This window comes from Sphaerodactylus townsendi, linkage group LG08 (genome assembly GCF_021028975.2).
Source record: "Sphaerodactylus townsendi isolate TG3544 linkage group LG08, MPM_Stown_v2.3, whole genome shotgun sequence".
NCBI lineage: Eukaryota > Metazoa > Chordata > Lepidosauria > Squamata > Sphaerodactylidae > Sphaerodactylus > Sphaerodactylus townsendi.
In genome coordinates this window covers 31,364,603-31,384,898 of record NC_059432.1, presented here as the reverse complement: position 1 = coordinate 31,384,898, position 20,296 = coordinate 31,364,603, and the positions used below count along the sequence as shown (strand labels likewise).

Here is a 20,296-nt window from a genome sequence, read left to right as displayed (position 1 = left end):
GTTGATAGAGGCTGGATGTCTGTAGTTCCTGAACATCTGGAGAGCCGCAGGTTCCCTACCCCTGGTTTAGACTTAAGTCACCAAAAAGGTGGTGTAAGTCTACATAGCCCCACAGAGGCTTCTCGGCCTATTTATTTATGTATGTTTTACATAGGAATACATTGGCTCCATAACTATTTTTCATACTTTCTGGGTTACAGTCAAGTTTCCTGTGGCCCCACACTTCCTTGCTCCCACTTCTGAAGAGATACACGTGTGTTTGTACATGGCTGAATTCTAACAGACAGCAACTGCTAGTAGCACAATGGCTGAAACCAAACCTGGACGAGTGAGTGATGGGTCCCAATGGCAGTAAAATGCCTCGAGTACTTGTGAGAAGCTTATATCAGAACTGATGCACCTCAACAACTAAGTATTAAGACAGACAATAAATCAAGCAAAGAAAAAAAGCACATTTAAATTTCACATCACATTTTTTTCATTTAAGATAGTCTTTCCATGTCCTGATTCTCGGTCCCCCCACCTACAGAAATAAGGTGACCAATGAAAGGGGTGTCTCAGTGGTGACACATCAACTTTGGAATGATACACCCCAGAGGACCTCTATTATTTAACCTGCTGACATATAGGTATCAGGTGTCTTTACCAGTGCTTTTGACTGAAGTTCATGGCATCCATAAAACAGGAGACACTTTTATATATTGCAGCTGAGGAGGTTTGGCTTGGTATTGGGAAGTGAATCCTCTTACTTAGCTTTCCTGTTGATGGGAGACCTTGGGATGACAGCCAGATGGGGATACCTGGGTGCAGGGCATTGTGTATTGCCCTGACACCAGACCTGAGGACAACCTGTCAGCCCCCGAGCTGGCATGATTTGCTATGCTTCCAACCCCAAGGTCCCTAAAGAGGACACCCAACTGGGATCATGGGCCCAACTGTCCACAAATGAATCTATTCCAATGCCAAAACAAGCCTGACAAGTTGTGGTGAGAAAGCAGGACAAAATGGAGGAACCCAAACTCCAACCCACAACCATGAGCAGCACATATGCGAACCCAAAAATAAGGAGTGGGTGGGAAGGCACCCAAGCACACGTGTGTTAAGTGCCGTCAAATATGCCACCTCTTACTCTGGTGACCCTATGAATCAATGTTCTCCAAAATGTCCTATAGTTAACAGCCTTGCTTAGGTCTTACAAATAGAGAGACTAGCTTCCTTTATAGTGTCAATCTATCTCATGTTGGCTCTTCCTCTGTTTCTGCTGCCTTCAACTTTTCCTAGCATTATTGTCTTTTGCAGTGACTACTGTCTTTTCATTACATGACCAAAGTATGACAGACTCGGTTTAGTCATTTTAGCTTTTAGGGACAAGTTCATGCTTGATTTGATCTAGAATCCACTTGATTTATTTATTTTTTGCCAGTCCACAGCATCCATAGCTCTCTCTACAACAGCACATTTCAAAAGAAACTACTTTTTTTTCCTGTCAGGTTTCTTCACTGTCCAGCTTTCACATCCACACATAGTAATAATAAATACTATGGCATTAATTAACCTGATCTTGGTCACCAGTGACACATCCTTAAATTTAAAAATCTTTTCTTGTTCCTTCATGGATGCCCTTCCTAATCTTAATCCCCTTCTGATTTCTTGGTTGCAGAATCCAAGGCCCCTTCCGCACACGCAAAATAATGCATTTTTAAACCACTTTCACAACTGTTTGCAAGTGGATTTTGCTATTCCGCACAGCTTCAAAGAGCACTGAAAGCAGTTTGAAAGTGCATTATTCTGCATGTGCGGAATGAGCCCAAGTGTGCTGACAAGCAATTTAAATGCTGGGCAGAGGGAAAACTAGTTCTCTTGGGTCTTCCTATCCTATCCACTTACCAGCAGCCTGGAGAGCCTTCTGATTGACTGGCCAAAGAACATAGCTGTTGCGGGCCTCCAAAGGAGCCCTATGCAAATACTAGCATGCCTCAGGAAAGGTTAAGTCCAGGGACCCATGCTTTTAGCCGGCTCTTTCATTGTGGCCTGTATCTTGACAGAATGCACATATCACATTTTATTATTTCTGCAGCGTTATGATGAGTATTCTGATAATTTCTGGAATAACCTTATTATGCCTCATCATGGGAGCTCATCAAGAATTGTACTGATGGCTTTTATTTATGTCTTTGTGATTTTATGTTTTATGCTTCAAGTGTTTCTGTGTTTGCTTTGTTAGCCACTCTGAGCTGAAGAGCCACCACATTTCCTAAATAAATACATAAGCAGGGCATACTCATCCACCCGTCTGTGACTTTTAGCTTAATTGATGTTTCTTCACATACTATAAAACAGTAGCAATCCTTTCTTGATCTATAACATTTGTATTTGCTACTTGTGTTTCAGAACAAAAACTACTATAACTGCAGAGCACTGGGGAACATTCTGGGAGATCACGACTAGTTGCAAGCTTCAGTTTGATTTATGTTGCATCCATACAAACAATCTCTCTGTGAAGCTGAAGTGGGAAAAGCAGGACCAAGACAAAGTTGCATCACTTTGAGCAGCAGTGGTGTAGGAGGTTAAGAGCTCATGTATCTAATCTGGAGGAACCGGGTTTGATTCCCAGCTCTGCCACCTGAGCTGTGGAGGCTTATCAGGGGAATTCAGATTAGCCTATACAATCCCACACATGCCAGCTGGGTGACCTTGGGCTAGCCACAGCTTTTCGGAGCTCTCTCAGTCTCCCAATTCCACCACAGGCACTGCTTGGAGGGGGGAAGGGCAAGCAGATTGTAAGCCCCTTTGAGTCTCCTACAGGAGAGAAAGGGGGGATATAAATCCAAACTCTTCTTCTTCTACTACTACTTCTCTTCCCCCCACCCTGCAAGTTGTAGGAGACACACAAAGTTGGATCTGTGAGTTCTATAAATCATCCACACATTTCAATTCCCACATTATTTATTAAAATATCGATAGTCTGACTTTCAAATATATAAAATCCTCAAGGCAGCTGAAACAGTTAAAATGAACAATATCAGTTAAAACCCAAACACCACCACTACCCCCAGGCCAGATTAAAAAAACTGAACAGACCACATTTTTCTGTTTTCTGCCAGAAGGATGCAGGAGAAGAATGCCTCAGAGTTCCTCAAGAATAAGGAACAAGAAGCTGAGGAACTGGATAAATAGAGTTTAGCAAAAGGAATGTACTCCAGAGCTTGTACGTGGGTCTGGGCCAGATTTGCTAACTCAGCAAACTAGCAACCCCTAGGTAGTCACAAAGAGGTCATTGTGGAGCAGTTAAACTAGCAAGGCTCTTGGCTAAACCGAAGTTACAGAGAGGCAGCCTTGCCCATTCCGTGTGCTGTTTCTGGGATTTCATACTGCAAAAACTATTTGGTTGTGGTAGCTTTTTCCGGGCTGTGTGGCTGTGGTCTGGCAGATCTTGTTCCTAACATTTCACCTGCATCTGTGGCTGGCATCTTCAGAGGTGAAACATTAGGAACAAGATCTACCAGATCACGACCACACAGCCTGGAAAACCCACCACAACCAGTTGAATCTGGCCGTGAAAGCCTTCAATAATACTTCTTTATTTAAAACATTTCTATGTCTTGTCGAAGGCATTCACGGCCAGATTCAACTGGTTGTGGTGGGTTTTCCAGGCTGTGTGGCCGTGATCTGGTAGATCTGTGGCTGGCATTCAGATCCTCTGAAGATGCCAGCCACAGATACAGGTGAAACATCAGGAAAGAATGCTGCTAGAACACGGCCATACAGCCCAGAAACCAGACAGAACCCCATTTCTATGTCTCTTTTCCAGCTAAATAGGGTCCCCAAGGTCGTGGACATCAAAACATTTCTACATTAAAACCTGTAAGTTATATACAATAAATAAACAATAAAATACTTCAACAAGTCAATAAGAACATAAACAGGAAGGAAGGCCACACAAAACAAAAAGTGTTACCGTATATACTCGTGTATAAGTTGACCCACATATAAATCGAGGCACGTAATTTTACCACAAAAAATCTGGTAAAATTTATTGACTCGTGTATAAGTCGAGGGTGGGAAATGCAGCAGCTACTGGTAAGCCCTGATTCTCCCTTTAAATCCACTCAGAAAGGGGGTGATTTAAAGGGAGAATCTGGGGAAAAATTGAGGGTGGCTGCAGGGGAGGAATGTTTATGTTAGCAGTACCAACATTCAGAGTATCTTTAGGAGACCCCCCTGATGATACCACCCAGGTTTGGTGAAGGTTGGTTCAGGGGGTCCAAAGTTATGGACACTCAAGATGTAGCCCCATCTATTATTAGCTCCCATGGGGCATACCCTTTGGGTGTCCATAACTTTGGACCTCTTAAACCAAACTTTACCAAACCTGACTGGTATCATCAGGAGTGTCACCTGATGATAGCCTGAAATTTTGGTTCCGCTAGCCTAAAAACTGCACCCCCTGGAGGCCAACAAAGTAAAAACCATAAAATATTTTTAAAAATACACCTCACTCACATATAAGTGCTGAAATGTGCTGAAAAAGTCAACTTATATGCAAGTATTTATGGTAATTTGTACTATTTATGGTAATTTATGGTAATTTGGAAGACAACAGTAGAGGGAGACAGGCGAATGCCTTTGGCAAGGGAGTTTCAGGGTTTTGGCACCATAACTGAGAAGGCCCTTTCTTGGATTGCCACCCATCTAGACTCAGGTGGGGCACATGAAGCTGAACTTCCAAAGATGACCAGAGTGGTTTATATGGGAGAAAGTGGTCCTTCAGGTATGCTACTTTCAAGTTACATAGTGCTTTAAAGATCAGTACTAGTAACTTGAATTGAGACAGAAGCAAATTCAGAGTCAATGTAGACAAAACTATATGGCTGCAATATTCTATACTAACTGCAGATGCTGAACAGTCTTCAAGGACAACCCCACAATGCATGTATTACAGTATTTGGCTCTAGATGCTTGCATTATAGTGGCAAGATCTTTGTCCCACTCACTTTCCCACTCAAAAAGTTTAGGAACAATCTGGAACCCACTTCTCTATGATACATTCCTCAATGGTCTAGTAACATCTAGACTGAGGAACAGTATAGTCTTGCAAGTTATTATGATAAACTTACCCTCATTTGACCGATATATGCATTGGCTTCCTCTTCTTGTACTGTTAGATTCTTAGGAAGAAAAGGATCAAAGACTGGCCCATTATCATTTACATCTGTTACGACTATATTCACTGTAGCAGTTGATGTCTGTAAGGAAAAGGATAGTGTTATGATCTGGGTATTCGCCTACAATGTGTGATATTTGTACTATGTTTTACACTACCAAGTGATATCAGTGCTATTCTGTAGTGGTTCCTTTTTTTAAAAAAGCCATTATACTATTGCTGATATACTGTCCCTACATACTGTTCTGAACAATTGACACAAAACCAACGTTAAAAATAATCCACAACGTGCATATCTTGTGACACTGTGGCATCACTACAAAAAATAGCAACAGACTCACTTTAATTTGGTTATACTCAGAGTCTGTTCATAATAAATTATTATTGTATCAAATTCCATTATCGTATCAAATTCCATTAACTTCTTACCAAATCAGGGCACACTGGCTCACAGTTTGAACAGATGAACACAAAAATCTAATGTGAAACTGATGATTTATCCATCTAGCTATTTTCCAAAATATCAATGAAACAACTACATCTATACAGTCCACAGCAGCTTTCCAGGGCTTTCGCACATGGATACCAAAGACCATTCTTAAAAAGCAAAAACACAGATGCCAGGAACTGAATCTGGGGTGTTCAGCATATGGTCTATGTGTTCTGCCCTTAAGCCATACCTTACTCTTTCTGTTAATGATTCATACTTCTGCTGTAATGTTACAGAGGGGCTACAAAGCATAGGGATAGCAACAAGAGATAGCATGTCATTACAGAGCTCATCACAACAGCATGCACAGCAACTGGTTAAAAACCACTACATGAGTATTTAGCATAGCCAACAACAAAATTAATTCATGCATAAATTAAGAAGAATAATGACGTATATGTGACATAAGGGTGGTTTAAAAAAACCAACACTTTCTGATTGTAGTTATTATAAATCTCTTGCATTTTGCAAGCACAAGGAGCCTAACAGAAAACAGAAAATATAAAGAAGAGCAACAGTGTTATTTCTTGAAGTTGTCAGAGGTCATGTATAATTTCACTGTTATGACAAAGATTTATACCACACAGTCCTCTTCTACCACATCCAATCTGACCATGCTAAACAAATGTGGTCCTCTCCCTAGAACCAAATAACTACAATGTTTTAAAGTGTACAGAGGAGCATTAACATCATTCAGGGAGGATTAATTAATCCTGATCTTCATTAGACTAAGGCTCACAGGGAAATGGCAGGATTCAGTTCAAAACTGGGCTTCTCATCCATGCTTTCTAAGTGATCAGAGCAGGCCCACAATTTAATAGGGATGTATGTCAAATAACCAAAATGAAAACTTCTGTGCTCTGAGGCTGAACTGAGGTGATTCACTAGATGACCATGCTTTTAGGAATCTGGAATCAAAGGCACTAAGGTGCTGCTTAAGGCGAAGTACCCGGCCACCCGTGCTCTCCCACTGTGTCCCTGTCCCCAAACTCTACATGGAGTTTGTCAGAACCTCCTTTAACCAGACAATTGAAACAGTTGTTGATGAACAAAGATTTCTTTATTGCAGGTAAGGTAAGTCCCGTACAGTGCCAAGCCGTCTCTGCTGTCCCAGCCGAGACTTGATATTTTAAAGCAACCAGCACACCCATCCCCCGCCCACCGTACAATTCCACAGCAGCACTTCAGACCAAAGTATGTGGCCTTCACTAGTTGGCGGAGGAGAGATAAGAAGCCAAGAAGCAACAGAACAATACTTTTACACTGCAGATTCACACAGACCAGAGTTCCCATCCCCCAGTATTCAAGCCAACCCGACAGAGTTCAGAGGCAGGAGGGAAGTTCAAAATTAGGCCCAGGTCCAGTGTTCAACTGTGTGGCCCACCCCCAAATTCCACATGGAGGTTGGGGGGGATGCAATTTATGGGTAAGTTCAGCGAGGTCTACTCTAGCTTTAAACTGTGGGCTCTTCCTTGAAGTCTGCAGTTTAAAGCTGGACCCAGCCAGGTGGAGGCTAGCCTTCAACTGCAGACTCAGCCTGGTTGGGATCAGCTTTAGACTGCTGGCACCACCTCCAAAGTCCATGTGACTTTTGAAGTGTGACTTTGAAGGCAGAGCCAGCAGCATAAAGCTGGACCTGGCCAGGGCAGACCACCACTACCCTCTCCTTTCAAGGCTGGGCTCAGCCTGGCTGGGTCCATCTTTTAAACTGCAGGCTTTGAAGGTAGAGTCTGCAGTTTAAAGCTGAAGCTGGCCAATTCAAGGCCAAGCCCAGCCATGAATTGCCCTCTCCAACTCCTCGTGGAGTTGGGGAGGGCACACAGCTCAGTGCTGGGCAGTGTTTGCCCTCGCTGCCATCTTCAGCAGATATACCCCTGCACAGAGTTGTACACCTTGAGGCTATGAAAAGCAATCCTTGCATTTACCTTTTGTGTCAGAATTATTATTGTATTGTATTTTATGGGCTTAAAGGTGGAATGAGTGAATCATTCGATCTCTGCTTCACTGAAGTTCTTTATGCCCAATCCTCAAAAGCTGGAAGGAACTGAATCCTTCATGGCATCGCCTAAGAGAATCTACTCTTCCTTTCCAAAGTTTGAGACAGATTTTTGAGACAATTTTGAAACATAAATTCTGAAATTCTACTTTCCCTAGGCTCTGCCCCTAAATCTCCAGGAATTTCCCAACCCAGAGCTGGGAGCCCTACGATCAATTCATGTCTACATTTAAATGAACAGCTCTGCTGTCACCATCTATCACAATTCTGCTATCACAAACAGAAGATGAAGGGGAAAATGTACAACTAGACTGCTCTACTTCAGTTCAGAGTTCACACAGATTGTTCTTCTATGTCTCCCCCCCACCCCTCACCCCCAAATCTGCACAAAGGAAAGCAGCACATCACAGCAAAATCCTTCGCCCTGACATTCTGGGTTTCTATGTATACATAATTTTATTCTGCATGTGAGCTCCTGTACCCAGTAGAAGCAGTGCAGTCTGGATATAGGTTTACTGCATCAGCTGTTTCTGAAAATAAAGTTTTCATTGGAAGAAATGTACTTCCATTTTTGCTGTCAATGCAAATAGCAAATCAAAACATAAACCACACATGAGGCATATGAGACACAGTAAATTCAGATTGGTTTTATAACCCATTTAAAAGCTGAAGTGCAATAAAAATGTGTAGATTTAGTATACAGTGACCAAAAAATCATAGACAGTAGTGAATAAGAAGCTGCAGGCTTTATCATTCTACCCTTTGCCAAGGAACATAGCTTTACACTGACCACTCTCCTCTTAGCCTGGTTTTGATTCCTACCTCTGGTAGCAGTAGATGAAATGCCTGAGCTACTGGGATTGAGCTTGGTACCTCTCACTTTCAAGCTTCCATTTCTGTTGGCCCCAGTGGCGTATCTGCCTAGGGACAAGGGGTACCCCTTGTCCCCAGGCACCACTCTTCTTGTCACGTGGGGGGCGCAAAATCGGGCCCCCATGTGACCAGGAAGTCCTGCTGTCTCGTCGTTTTTGCGTGCCTTGACCCCCTCCGAGGCATGCAAAAACCACGAGGCAGTCTGCTGCCTCCAAGCACCCTCAACCCCACCCAGGACTCCCCCCTCCCTTCCCGCCCTGCCGGCTTGGCTCCCAGCTGGCAGCCTGCAGTCTCTTCTGACCTCCTTTGGGCAGGCCAGAAGAGACTGTACAGTGTCATGGTCAACCTCGGAGACTCTGCTTTTATAACCATTGAGGTCGGGTGGGGCTTGGGGAGCAGGAAGTCCCACCCCTTCCCTGCCCCCTCAGTTTTCCCAAGCCCACCCCCCCAGCCTCAGTGCTTATAAGGAAAGATCTCCAAGGTTCTGTTGGACTGCAGTCTCCTTCTGGCCTGCCTGGAGGGGAGATCAAAAGAGACTGCAAGCTGCTGGCCAGCCCAGCTGGCAGGGGGAATGGTGGGAGTGGGGACAGAGTGGGCACCGGTGGGCACCCTAGATCTTGCCCATGTCTATGGTGACATGGGCAGGGTTGAGGGCAGTAGGGTGGAACCTGGGGGCATCAGGGGGCAGAGCTGTGGTGATGGGGGGCAGAGCCTGGGGGGCATCCTGGAGACAATTTGTCTCTGGGCGCCATTTACTCCTGGCACGCCTCTGGTTGGCCCTTACTATTGTGTCTTAAACCATAAGAGCAGCTTCTGTCTACTAGTCATGACAGACCAAGGAACTGAAGTTTTGGACCATTAAAACCTAAAAAGTCAAATAACTATAGAAAAAGCAAGGCTGCATCATTTACACCCAGCCCTTAGGTCATTCTTGTAAATGTCCCTGCAATTTATCAGAACAATTTAGAACAAAGGATTCCCCAACATTCAAGCCTTTGAAAGAACTACAGCTGATTGCAGAGGCAGAGTGAGGGGAAACTGTGCCTGGGCGTGCGGAGCACTCCCTGTGCCCTCTGCCATGAGGTGTCACCTTGCCCCCCCCACCCTGCAACGCACCCACCATGCCCCCTCAACGGGCCACTGTTCCGCCCAGGGCGTTGCACCTCCACCCCCACCCCGTGGGCACTATGCCACTGGCTGGTTGTGCCTACCCTGATGGCCCTGCGCCTGTTTGCTTTGCATTGGGCTCTCCTCACATTTTTCCTATGGCACGTAAGGCAGAGCCCCGACTGAAGAAGTCATATTCACTCACCCCTTCTTTCAGGTTGGCAGGGTCATTGCATTCTTCTGTCTCTTTTAAAAAAATTCTGTTCCATCATGGCTTCTGTGCATATATGGAACCATTTGAATAAAATCAGGGAGAAAAGTGGTGTTCTTCCTATCCCCAGAAGTACGGGAGAAGTGCGTGGGTGGGGGAATGTAGGCAGATACAAAGCAACCCTTGCGGAATGTTGGGCTGCTTCACTCTTGCTGTGCAGGCAGGGAAAGGATTAGACTTTCCCTGCACTTCAAAGACCTGGGTCTTCTCCCATCTGCTGCAAGCAGCAAGAAAAAGTCTTCCATAAAAAAGTCTGCCCTGATGGGAATGTAAATTCACTATAGATTAGACATGAATTGCATAATGGGCCTGTCTTCACATGAGCATTTTTCACTATGATATTATATGTTGTAAGCCTCCCTGAGCCTGTCCAGGGAAAGGTGGCCTAGAATTGTAATTCAATTTTTTAAAAATGCTCAGTGCAGTGACAGGAACTCCTGCCTAAATTTCCATTCAGTGAGCAGGGTAAACTAAGGGCCAAACCATAGGCACGGCTAGTATTATGTCAAAGGAAGCACAATAAATCACCCTGCTACTCACCATTTTTTAAATGGAAATTGCTCTTGTTTTCTCTCCTCACCTTTTCAAGTGCCAGAATATTTGTGGCAGGGGGTTGGCTATTTCAGCATGTGATGGGGGGGGGGGGGGTGGGACAAGAGAACTTCAGCCTGCAATGCTGCTGATCCAATCAGGATTTAGCCCTCACAGCATTTTAAAATCTCTTTAAAATGGCAGAAATGTCCTGGTGGCAGCCATGAGGATGTTATCACATCTGGTTTGACCCCAAGACTGCCTCCAACACTTGTGTTCCCAATTTGGAGACTTCTCATCTCCTTATTTGGAGGACCCTAGATCTCTTTTCTCCTCGCCTTCTGCCAATTCTGTGGCTCACTTGTTAGCTCACCATACCCACTCTTCGCACTCCAAGTCTGGAGGGAAAAGGATGTTTTGTTTTAAACGGAAGTCCATATGTATAATAATCTCTTTCCCAAGAGTTTACCTATCTAAAAGTTAAAAGTCTAAAAGTTCAAAAATGCTGTGCATGAGAGACTAAGGTGTGTCAACCCTGCCCAATTTAATACCCTTTGTCATTTATAAACAGCAGCACAGGAATTGCTTCCGAGTAAGCAGTGCACATAATCATAACCAAGGTCTGATGACCAGGAAATGTTCTAGCTTGCTAGTTCACATGGCTGGCTAGCATTTCTTGCAAGCAGGTCACAGTCTTCATTCCCATAAAATTGCTTGGTCTAATCAAGTTTTTATTAAACAATAAAACCAGAGTTCCCCCTTAACAATCTGACCTAAGACTTACACCCCTTCCTTTTTAACAAGGTATATCTGCTTTTTAAGATGCTTGTTAGCCAGGTATTCAATGTGTATAGCCACATCATCACTATACAAATGACTGCATTCTGGATGCCATGAAGCTGATAAGAGGATGGCGGGGGGGCGGGGAGGTCAAGAACTCTAATTTTCTACATCTCCTTTATTACCAGCATTATCTATCCTGGGACAGACTAGGCAGTAAGAAAAAAAAACAGAGAGATAACTACTTCAGTGGATAATGTGCTAAGTGCTTCTCCAACATTAGTCACTGCTCCTATGTTGTGTGTGTTTTTTTAAAAAAATTCGACTACCCCTCAAACATTTGATAACTGTCCTGCACTACAGACATCACCGTAGTTTCTACTGGCTGAAGAAGTAACAGCCAACCAGTAAGTTTCCTGTATTATCAACTTAATTAAGCTCCTTGGCCACAAACTGCATGATTTTGTGTGGAAGAAATATTTAAGTTTTAAATTATATAGCATTTACATTGCACTTGAGGATCCTTTAAAATGTATATATTGGGGGGGGGGATAGAGAGACATGCACATAAAGGATAACTTCGGCATAATTTCAATTTAATAGGTTTTTTTCTCACCAAACTCCATTTTCCTGTATCTTCCTCAGTGCTGTTTTTGAATACAGAAAGGTTCTCTTTATCTCTCTCTCTCTCCCTCCCTCCTCTACTCTCTAAACCTCTCTTCTCCATGATCCTGCACCACAAAAGGTGTGTATTCAGCGTCTCAACTGACCTCTCACTTTTCTTTTTTCCCTATTAATGGGTCTCATGCTATGCCATCTTTGCAAATTTGCTTTGTGTCTATGTACCCCCACAACAACAGGTACTTTGTAAGCATCACCACAAGTCTTTCTGCATATCTGTGTTGTTTCAGTTTTCCCGTCTCCCCATCTTGAACGAGCTGAAGACTTTTGTTATCATGCTATTCAAAACAACTACTGAAATTAAAAAAGAAAATTCACAAAGAAAGTGGTGTGAGCTTTGATGTTAAATCGATGTATTGATGCAAAATGCAGTCTGAGACTGAGATAAGAAATTACCTTGAAATTGGAAAGAAAAATTGGAGACAAAACTCAAAAGGCAATACAAGCATAAAAGCTGCTGTGAATAATAATAATAATTATAATTATTATTTTATTAGATTTTTATACCGCCCCATCCCCGGAGGGCTCTGGGCGGTGTACAATCATGTACAAAGGGCTCCAGTGTCTCCATATATCATTAGTCATATATAAATGTACTCTTATCCAGCAGCAGGTTTCTGCATATAAACTAATGAGAGTATAAATACACATCTGGATGGACATCTGCATCTATATTGCGATGATTATGTGGGTCAGTATGGTGTAGTGGTTCAACTGTTGAACTAGACTCAGGGATACCCAGGTCTGAATCACCATTCTGCCACTGATGCTCATTAGATGAACTTGGACATTTGATGAACTTGGACATTAGATGAACTTGGACAAGAGGGGAGGAGACAAGGGAACTATTTCTTCTCTCCGACTTGCAGTGGAGGTATCAAAACACTGTTTGTTTCCCTGGCCACCTTGGAGTGCAGATAAGAGCTCCCATATGCAATATAACTGTATAGCTATTTTACCATGTGGTGGGTTGGATAACAATCACCTCCCAGCTGGTCCCTCCATCAGCTGTGAGTTGGCTGCTGACCAGCAGGTAGCTGTAAACTTGTCTGGTAGCTGTCCAAGTTGTTCAATGCAATCTGAACATATCTCTGATTAGCTCATAGTCTGATCATGAGTGCCGAACAAAATAAGTTTGTCTGCCAAACAATGTAACTTGTGGCATTCCTAGTGGGCATGTATATTTCCTTCCAGAGTCACTAGCTATTCTATGGCCAGAGTAAGAGCAGCAGCATTATACTTTTAAAACACTCCACTTAATTGTTGCCCATTCATATCCATGTTATGCAGTTAGCAAATGGAACTGATCAGTCAGATACAGTGTGTTAGAAGCCCTAAAGTAGTGGTTTCCCAGTGAGGGAAGATTACTTGTGCAATGCTTACTTCCATTGTGTACCTTGTTAATGTAAAACTAAACTCTTTTTTACTTTAGTTATTTGAGGTAGATGCTAAAAATAGAGTGTGGTAGTTAGAAACAAAGATGCAAATGTGACCTTTACAGTGAAGAGGTGTAACCACAGTGACAGTTAACTAGCCAGTTGGAAGCAAGTGAAGCAGGAATTTATATTCTGCAGCTCATTACAATTTTGCTGAAACACCTATGAAGGCATCTGGTTGTCATATTTCATCATGTTACTTTATTATTCAAACACTCTTTTAATAGTTAATAAAGAAAAGGAACTTAGGACTAAATATATGGAAGGCTGCATATTGGGCAGATTTTTCTTCCAGAGTAAATAATGTTACTTAAAGAAAATCTCATTGTGAACCATGAAGAAGGTATGGAAAGGTATCAGCAGAATAAACATGTACTACATATGTCTGTCTTCAGGCTGATTCTCCTTTGTTTTTACAGAAAAATCAAGATGCAAAGTGTAGCATAGCACTTTGAGATCTAGCTTAATCTTTATGACTTTCTACACAATGTATTGTGTAGCCCATACCCCCTCCTATGAAGCATTCTTCCACAGAGAATCAATGTTACATCAGAATCGTGAATGAGTAATGTGACAGAAGAGTGCAGAAAATTGATGGACATGACTGAATGGGCTTAGCTCCTCACTCTGCAGCATGAAGTCAATGAAGAACTGGACATTTCACAAGTATAATCAAAAGATTTAGCTAAAAGAACCTACTAATAGCCATCCTGACTTTTGTGCTTGTTCAGACATGAATGCTCATAAGAACATAAGAACATAAGAACAAGCCAGCTGGATCAGACCAAAGTCCATCTAGTCCAGCTCTCTGCTACTCGCAGTGGCCCACCAGGTGCCTTTGGGAGCTCACATGTAGGATGTGAACGCAATGGCCTTCTGCGGATGTTGCTCCCAATCACCTGGTCTGTTAAGGCATTTGCAATCTCAGATCAAGGAGGATCAAGATTGGTAGCCATAAATTGACTTCTCCTCCATAAATCTGTCCAAGCCCTTTTTAAAGCTATCCAGGTTAGTGGCCATCACCACCTCCTGTAGCAGCATATTCCAAACACCAATCACACGTTGCGTGAAGAAGTGTTCCTTTTATTAGTCCTAATTCTTCCCCAGCATTTTCAATGAATGCCCCCTGGTTCTAGTGTATTGTGGGAGAAAGAGAGGAAAAATTCTCTCTGTCAGCATTTTCTACCCCATGCATAATTTTGTGAACTTTAATCATATCCCCCCCCCTCAGCCAGCCTCCTCCAAACTAAAAAAAAAGAGTCCCAAACGCTGCAGCCTCTCCTCATAGGGAAGGTGCTCCAGTCCCTCAATCATCCTTGTTGCCCTTCTGATGACTTCAACATCAACTGATGACTTCAACATGAACAGCCCATGGCTAATACCATGGGTAGGAAATTCATATTCATTCAGATCTCCTTAAACCTGATCAATTGCCACTTACATTTACCAGTAACCACATATGATCCCTAAATAGGTTACTCGGAACACATCATGGCCTTATTTGAACAAGACCCATGTGGAACGGAGGCTGAAACGAGGAAAATAACTGGATAATTTTGACCCTTCTTTCTCTTGCTCCAGCAGAAAAATTGACAGGATCCAACCCAATATTATACAATTCAATAATTTCACATATTTATCTAGCGGTCTTCAATATGTACGAAATATTGTCTATTCGTATTAGAATCATCTGTGAGTCTCCTAGAGAAGTTCCCTCGTCGGGGAAGACATATTTGAATTTAAGAGCAATCTGAATGTAGCAGCAAGAATAGAACTGCCATCAAACCAGCAGCTTGTCTCTTCCTCTCACTAGTAAAGTACAGAAACACTCAGTCCCAGAGGTGTAGCAAGGAGGAAAAGCGCCCAATGCACTGGTGTGTTCTCCCACCCTTACTCCGAAAGCGCCCCCACCCCACCAATTAAGCCCCCAATGGAAGTGCCAGATGCGTCATGCCCCCCCCTTTGGAACTACGTCTCTGCTCAGTCCAACAGAAAATGCAAGCTTTTTTCACTTTACTGGTTATCTCATGCAGATCATGTGAAACATAATATTCCTAGATTTTCCAAAATGGAACAAGACCCAGAGCTGCCACTTTTGGTGAGTCATAACGTCCAGTTCTACCATTAGAATGTCTCCCTAAGAACTCTTGCTATCTAAATGTGGATCATATTTTTAAGGGAGATCTGTGGGTTTACTAAGAGGCACCAACAGCAGCAACATTTGCAACCTACTGTTCACAAGCGCTGCAGTTTGTGTCATTCAATTTTACCAGAATAAAGGCTGATATAATAAGCAGCAACTTACCAATGTTTGAATTATTTTAGATCTCTGTAAAAGTTCAGACATAATAGTCCATTATTCAAAAAAGGACCACAGGCAAGGAGCCATAAAACAAGCTAACAACTTTTATGGGAAGCATAACATTAGGTAATAAATGAAAGATTACCCAAAAATGTTAGGCAATACAACCTTTCTATCACTACCAGAGCATTTTATACAGCCAGTGACAGTAAACATAACATGACAACAAAGCAAAAATCTCCTATGATTCTAGGGACTAATGTTTTCAAGCAAACAGAATGAAATCTTTCATACAATTTTTCTTGTAATTGTCGCCAAACCTTTTCAAAAATGATTTCCCTGGAGTTTTTTTTTTAAACGTGAACCAACTTTATATCTTGCAATGTGAAGATTCTCAATGGAGAGTCAGTAAACAAAACAAAACAAAACAAAAAGATTTTCCAGGGCAAGGCAGCATCTCAGGTTATGGCTTCACACAGGGTGAGTGAGAACTTTCAAAAATGATTTGTCAGAAGCTAAGCAAGGAACTGGTCCCAGTGAGTTGGAACAGCCATAAGATATACCCCATGGGAAACCACTCACAGTGTGAAGAGTGTGTTGTGGCCATTACAGAACAATGAGAGGTCAGGGGATGTGATACAAATCACTTCACTCGCAGTGTATGTGCTGTACTTCCAAAGTGGCACAGTGGAACCATCTGCACGAAACTTTTCTGACATAAAGGAGAATTCATGTAAGTTACAGAAGTATTAACAAAACGCTCATATCAAAGGTGAGCTGGCTGCACACCTCTTTGCTCTTTCTACCCTGAAAACAAACAAACATGCTTTTATATTTTCACAAGAAACTTACCCCATCTGGTCGGCCATCTGAGGCTGTAACAATCAAAATGTAGCGATCAGTGCTTTCTCTGTCTAAAGGTTTTCCTAAGGCTAGCAGCCCCGATCTAGTGATTAAAAAAGAAAAAAGTACATTACAGGAAAACCACAGCTACTAAAAATCAACAAGGGAATTTATGGCACTTCTTATTTACAGAAATGAATACTTCTCTATTAACAAATATGCATTTTTCTTTTTTACTTCCATTGTTTCTTTTTCAATTGAATAATTGTTTGTAAAAATATTACAGTTGGTTTCTTATGCTTCATAGCTGCATATATATATTTAGGAGAATTGTATATCATGGTATCCTGTGACAGATGGCCTCAGCTTGAGTAAAAGTCTGTCAATCACTTGAGCAAACAGTGAAGCTGCTTTAAACCACATGAAATCAGTGAATGCAGCTCTTTGACTGGAGTGGTTTCAATGGCTACAATAAACCAGGGCCGCTCCTTGCGTGCCCCATTAATCCACGACACCAGAGCTTAAAATGCCGCCCCCAGGCGCGTTAGCTGAGCACCGCTGCTGCAACGCAGCAGCAGCGACAAACTCGCTTCCCGCACTCCCCAGAGTAGAGCGCCCTAAACAACAAACCCTTTAAAGAGGGTTGTTGTTGAGGAAGCGCCTTCAGCGACGCGGTCGCGGGCTGCATGCGGGGAAGGCGGCTATCTCCGATCAGCCCACTCCCGCGGTGTCACCGTCCATTAAGCCTGCTGGAAGTGATAGCAGCCCTTACACTGTCCTCCGACCTCCAGGGGTCAGAGGGCAGTGGCGGGTCGAGGGCAGTGGGCGTACGCGACAGCAGGGTCAACGAGGACACCGTGAGTGGGGCTGGGACGGAAGAGGCGGCTCCATGCGAGCCGCCTGTCGCCTCTCGACCTCCGCGTTCGCTCGCTCATGCGAACGGAGTTTGCACGCCGCCAGAACTCTTGGCGGCGTGGGGGCACATCCTGGCCATGTGGAAACGGCCCAGGAGAATTCAACAGTTATAGAAAAATTAGAGATAGAAAGTTGCCCTTTACGTATGTAATACTCTGATAGTTATGGACAGCTGTTCAATTGCCCTTCTAATTTGTTTCAGTATGAGCTTTTTTCAAGTCAGACATTTTGAAATATGTGAAGGGAAAAACACAATAGCAGTTCTTCTTGTGGAGATTACCAGGAGGGGGAAGGGTGGGAAAAAGAAGCTGAGGTGAAGAGGCTTGGTATGAATTCCACAATGAATCTTTCAAGTGTAAATTCTTAATGTAGGAGAAAAAAGAAGGAGCTGAAGTAGAAAAGTTAGTTGTGAATGCTGTCATAAATGATGTAATAAATCAACAGAATTAACAATTTCACATAATGGGTGGTGAGAAACGACAAAAGTTCAAGCAGATAAGCATAGTTATAAATGAAAACAATGTCACTGAAAATTAACTAATATTGATACTAGGCTGTAGTCTGAAAAACCCTGTCAAAAACAGCCAATGAAATTTCTAATAAGCAGGCTCTGTCAAGATAATAGAGATTGTAGTGAGTAAGGAAATCTGAGTCTCTGTATAAGGCACATATAGTATTTCTTGATGAGTTCCAATTCAGTACTTTAATGATTTATATACTTTTTGAAGTTCTTTTTAGAGAACAGTGACTTCCTGATCTGTAATAGCATGTCCAGGGAAATCAAAATGTTCCCTCAACATTTTCTGTTATGTTATTTCTTACATCAGATTTATGTTCATAGATTCTCTCATAGATTGATACATTTTTCCAATGTAGATGGCAGAAGGGTGGAAGACCAAATGGTGGATGGACGGCATTACTGAAGACATGCATGTTGTCAACCTTACCCCTGAAAATGCCCAAAATCGAGCTATTTGGCAAAGAAAATGTCAGTGCTAACCCCCTCGAGGGGCTGTGGCGCTTCCCCTCCCCGCGCAGGGCTGTTGGGCAGTGGAACCTTCCCTCCCTCCCTTTCCTGGGGACTAGCTTCCCCAGAGATGTCCTTCTCCAATTGGCCCAAGGGAGCAAGAAATAATTTAGCCCACAGGGCGCCTGGTGTTGGAGGCAGCCCGACCCTGCTCTCTGTGTTCCCTCCTCCCAACTCCCCGTTGTGCCAGCCTTAGGTCCTGCCGCAGTTACGTCACTGCTGGCTGGCCGTAGCCCCTAAACGCTGACACACGCAGCCCAGTTCCCTCACTGGGTGCCAGTCCACTACCTGAGACAAGCGGTCCTTCGCTCGCTCTGCCGAGTCCACCCCCACAACCCTGGGCTCCTCGATCTACCACCAAGAATCCCACCCTCGTCTTCCCGCTGCAGTGGCAGCTCCCGAACCCCGGCGCCCCCTTCCTTAAGTGCCCTTTGCAGCCTCAAAATCCTCCCCCTCCCCAGCTGACACCCGTCAGAGACACGCCAACCGGGCTCAGCTGTGCTTCGAGCGCGGCTGGAGCTATGGCTCCCCGTGGCTTCTGGCCTCCCCGCCGCTTCCCCGGCCGGTTCCTCCCTTGCCCGGCCGTGTGGCTCTCCCCAGGGGTGCAGCGCATGTGCAAGGGGGCCGCGGAGCGACGGATCTGCCCGGGGGCTCTCCGACGCTTCCCCCGCTGGTGCCGCCAACTTCTCCTGGTTGCCCGCCGGACGGGCACCGGGTGCAGGGGCGTCCAGAGTCCCCGCTGCGGGGGCAGCCGGAGTCCCCGCCGACTCCCAATTGGGTGCGGGGACGGCCGGAGTCCCGGTCGCTGGCGGGGCTCCGCCGGCATCTGGACAGGAGCATACAGCCCAAGAAGGAGGAGGAGGCAGGAGGGCATTGTTGACACATGATGACACCTATTAAATTTGATGATGTGGAAGTGAGTGAGCCCAGGATAATGTAGCTGATGTTATTCAATTCTGTGACAGTATTGCATAAGTACATATGAAAAGTATTGCATATGTACATATGTGACAGTATTGTGACAGTATTGCATATGTACATATGAAAAGATAGCATTTTGGTCTGCATGGCTTGGTTCCTGGATTTGTTTCTGAACAACTGAACTGTTTCACGAATGCTCATGGTGAAATGAATGCTGTTAACCTTTGGATTTAAAAAAACACAAATTTTACTACAACAGACTAACTCTTTGAACCATCTAGTCTGACCAGTAGGGAAGGGATAGAGGGTTCCTTTCCTTTTTCCTTCTCCCACCACAATCATTCTTCCAATTGCTGCATCTTAAGTTTTCCCCTCAGGGATGAATGTCTTATATGAAAAACTAAAGACATACACTCACTGTTTCTGTAATGTTCTGATGTTGTAATGTTGTTGCTTCTGTTGTTATAACCCTATGTTTAAAATGTTATATTTATTGTAGTTAGAATGTTTTGTTGTAATATGATGGTTATTTATTTCATGTTCGTTGATATTGTGTTCTCTGATGGTTGTTGCTTATATTACGATTGTCGTATTGTTATTGCAGCTGTTGTTCATTGCCCTGAGCCCTTTGGCGGAGGGCGGTATACAAATCCAATAAACCATAAACCATATTTTGTTTGCAGGGTTTCATGTTTTTAAAGGACAAAATACTAGTAACAACCCCAAACCACTTCCACAGAAAAAAAAGAGTTAATTACAAGGCAACAGTGATTTCATTAACTTTTGCTGATGTTGAAGTTCAGAACTGTCAAGGTAGGCACATCTTTATTACACCACTGTGAGTAAACTGTGCACTTTCTTTACAGCTTACCTAATTTAGCTTTGTAAGTAATGTAAGAAAGGTACCTATTTGAACAGAACAGGCATGCTGGCAATCAGAATTAATGACAAAATGTTCA

General features: G+C 43.5%; 1 protein-coding gene across 5 annotated transcripts in view; it reads right to left on the bottom strand.

Annotated features, from left to right (window-relative positions):
• The window catches only part of PCDH15 (protocadherin related 15), a 904,280-nt gene that overhangs the window by 191,930 nt on the left and 692,054 nt on the right, over positions 1-20,296 (bottom strand). For all 5 annotated transcript variants that reach the window (XR_007245346.1, XM_048507034.1, XM_048507035.1 and 2 more), the window contains 2 exons: positions 16,484-16,577; positions 5,118-5,246 (listed from right to left, as the gene is read on the bottom strand). Coding sequence is in view for 4 of the 5 variants with exons in the window: in XM_048507034.1 (XP_048362991.1) it covers positions 5,118-5,246; positions 16,484-16,577 (223 nt within the window). In the remaining variant the exon portion in view is untranslated. The remainder of the gene's footprint in view (positions 1-5,117; positions 5,247-16,483; positions 16,578-20,296) is intronic.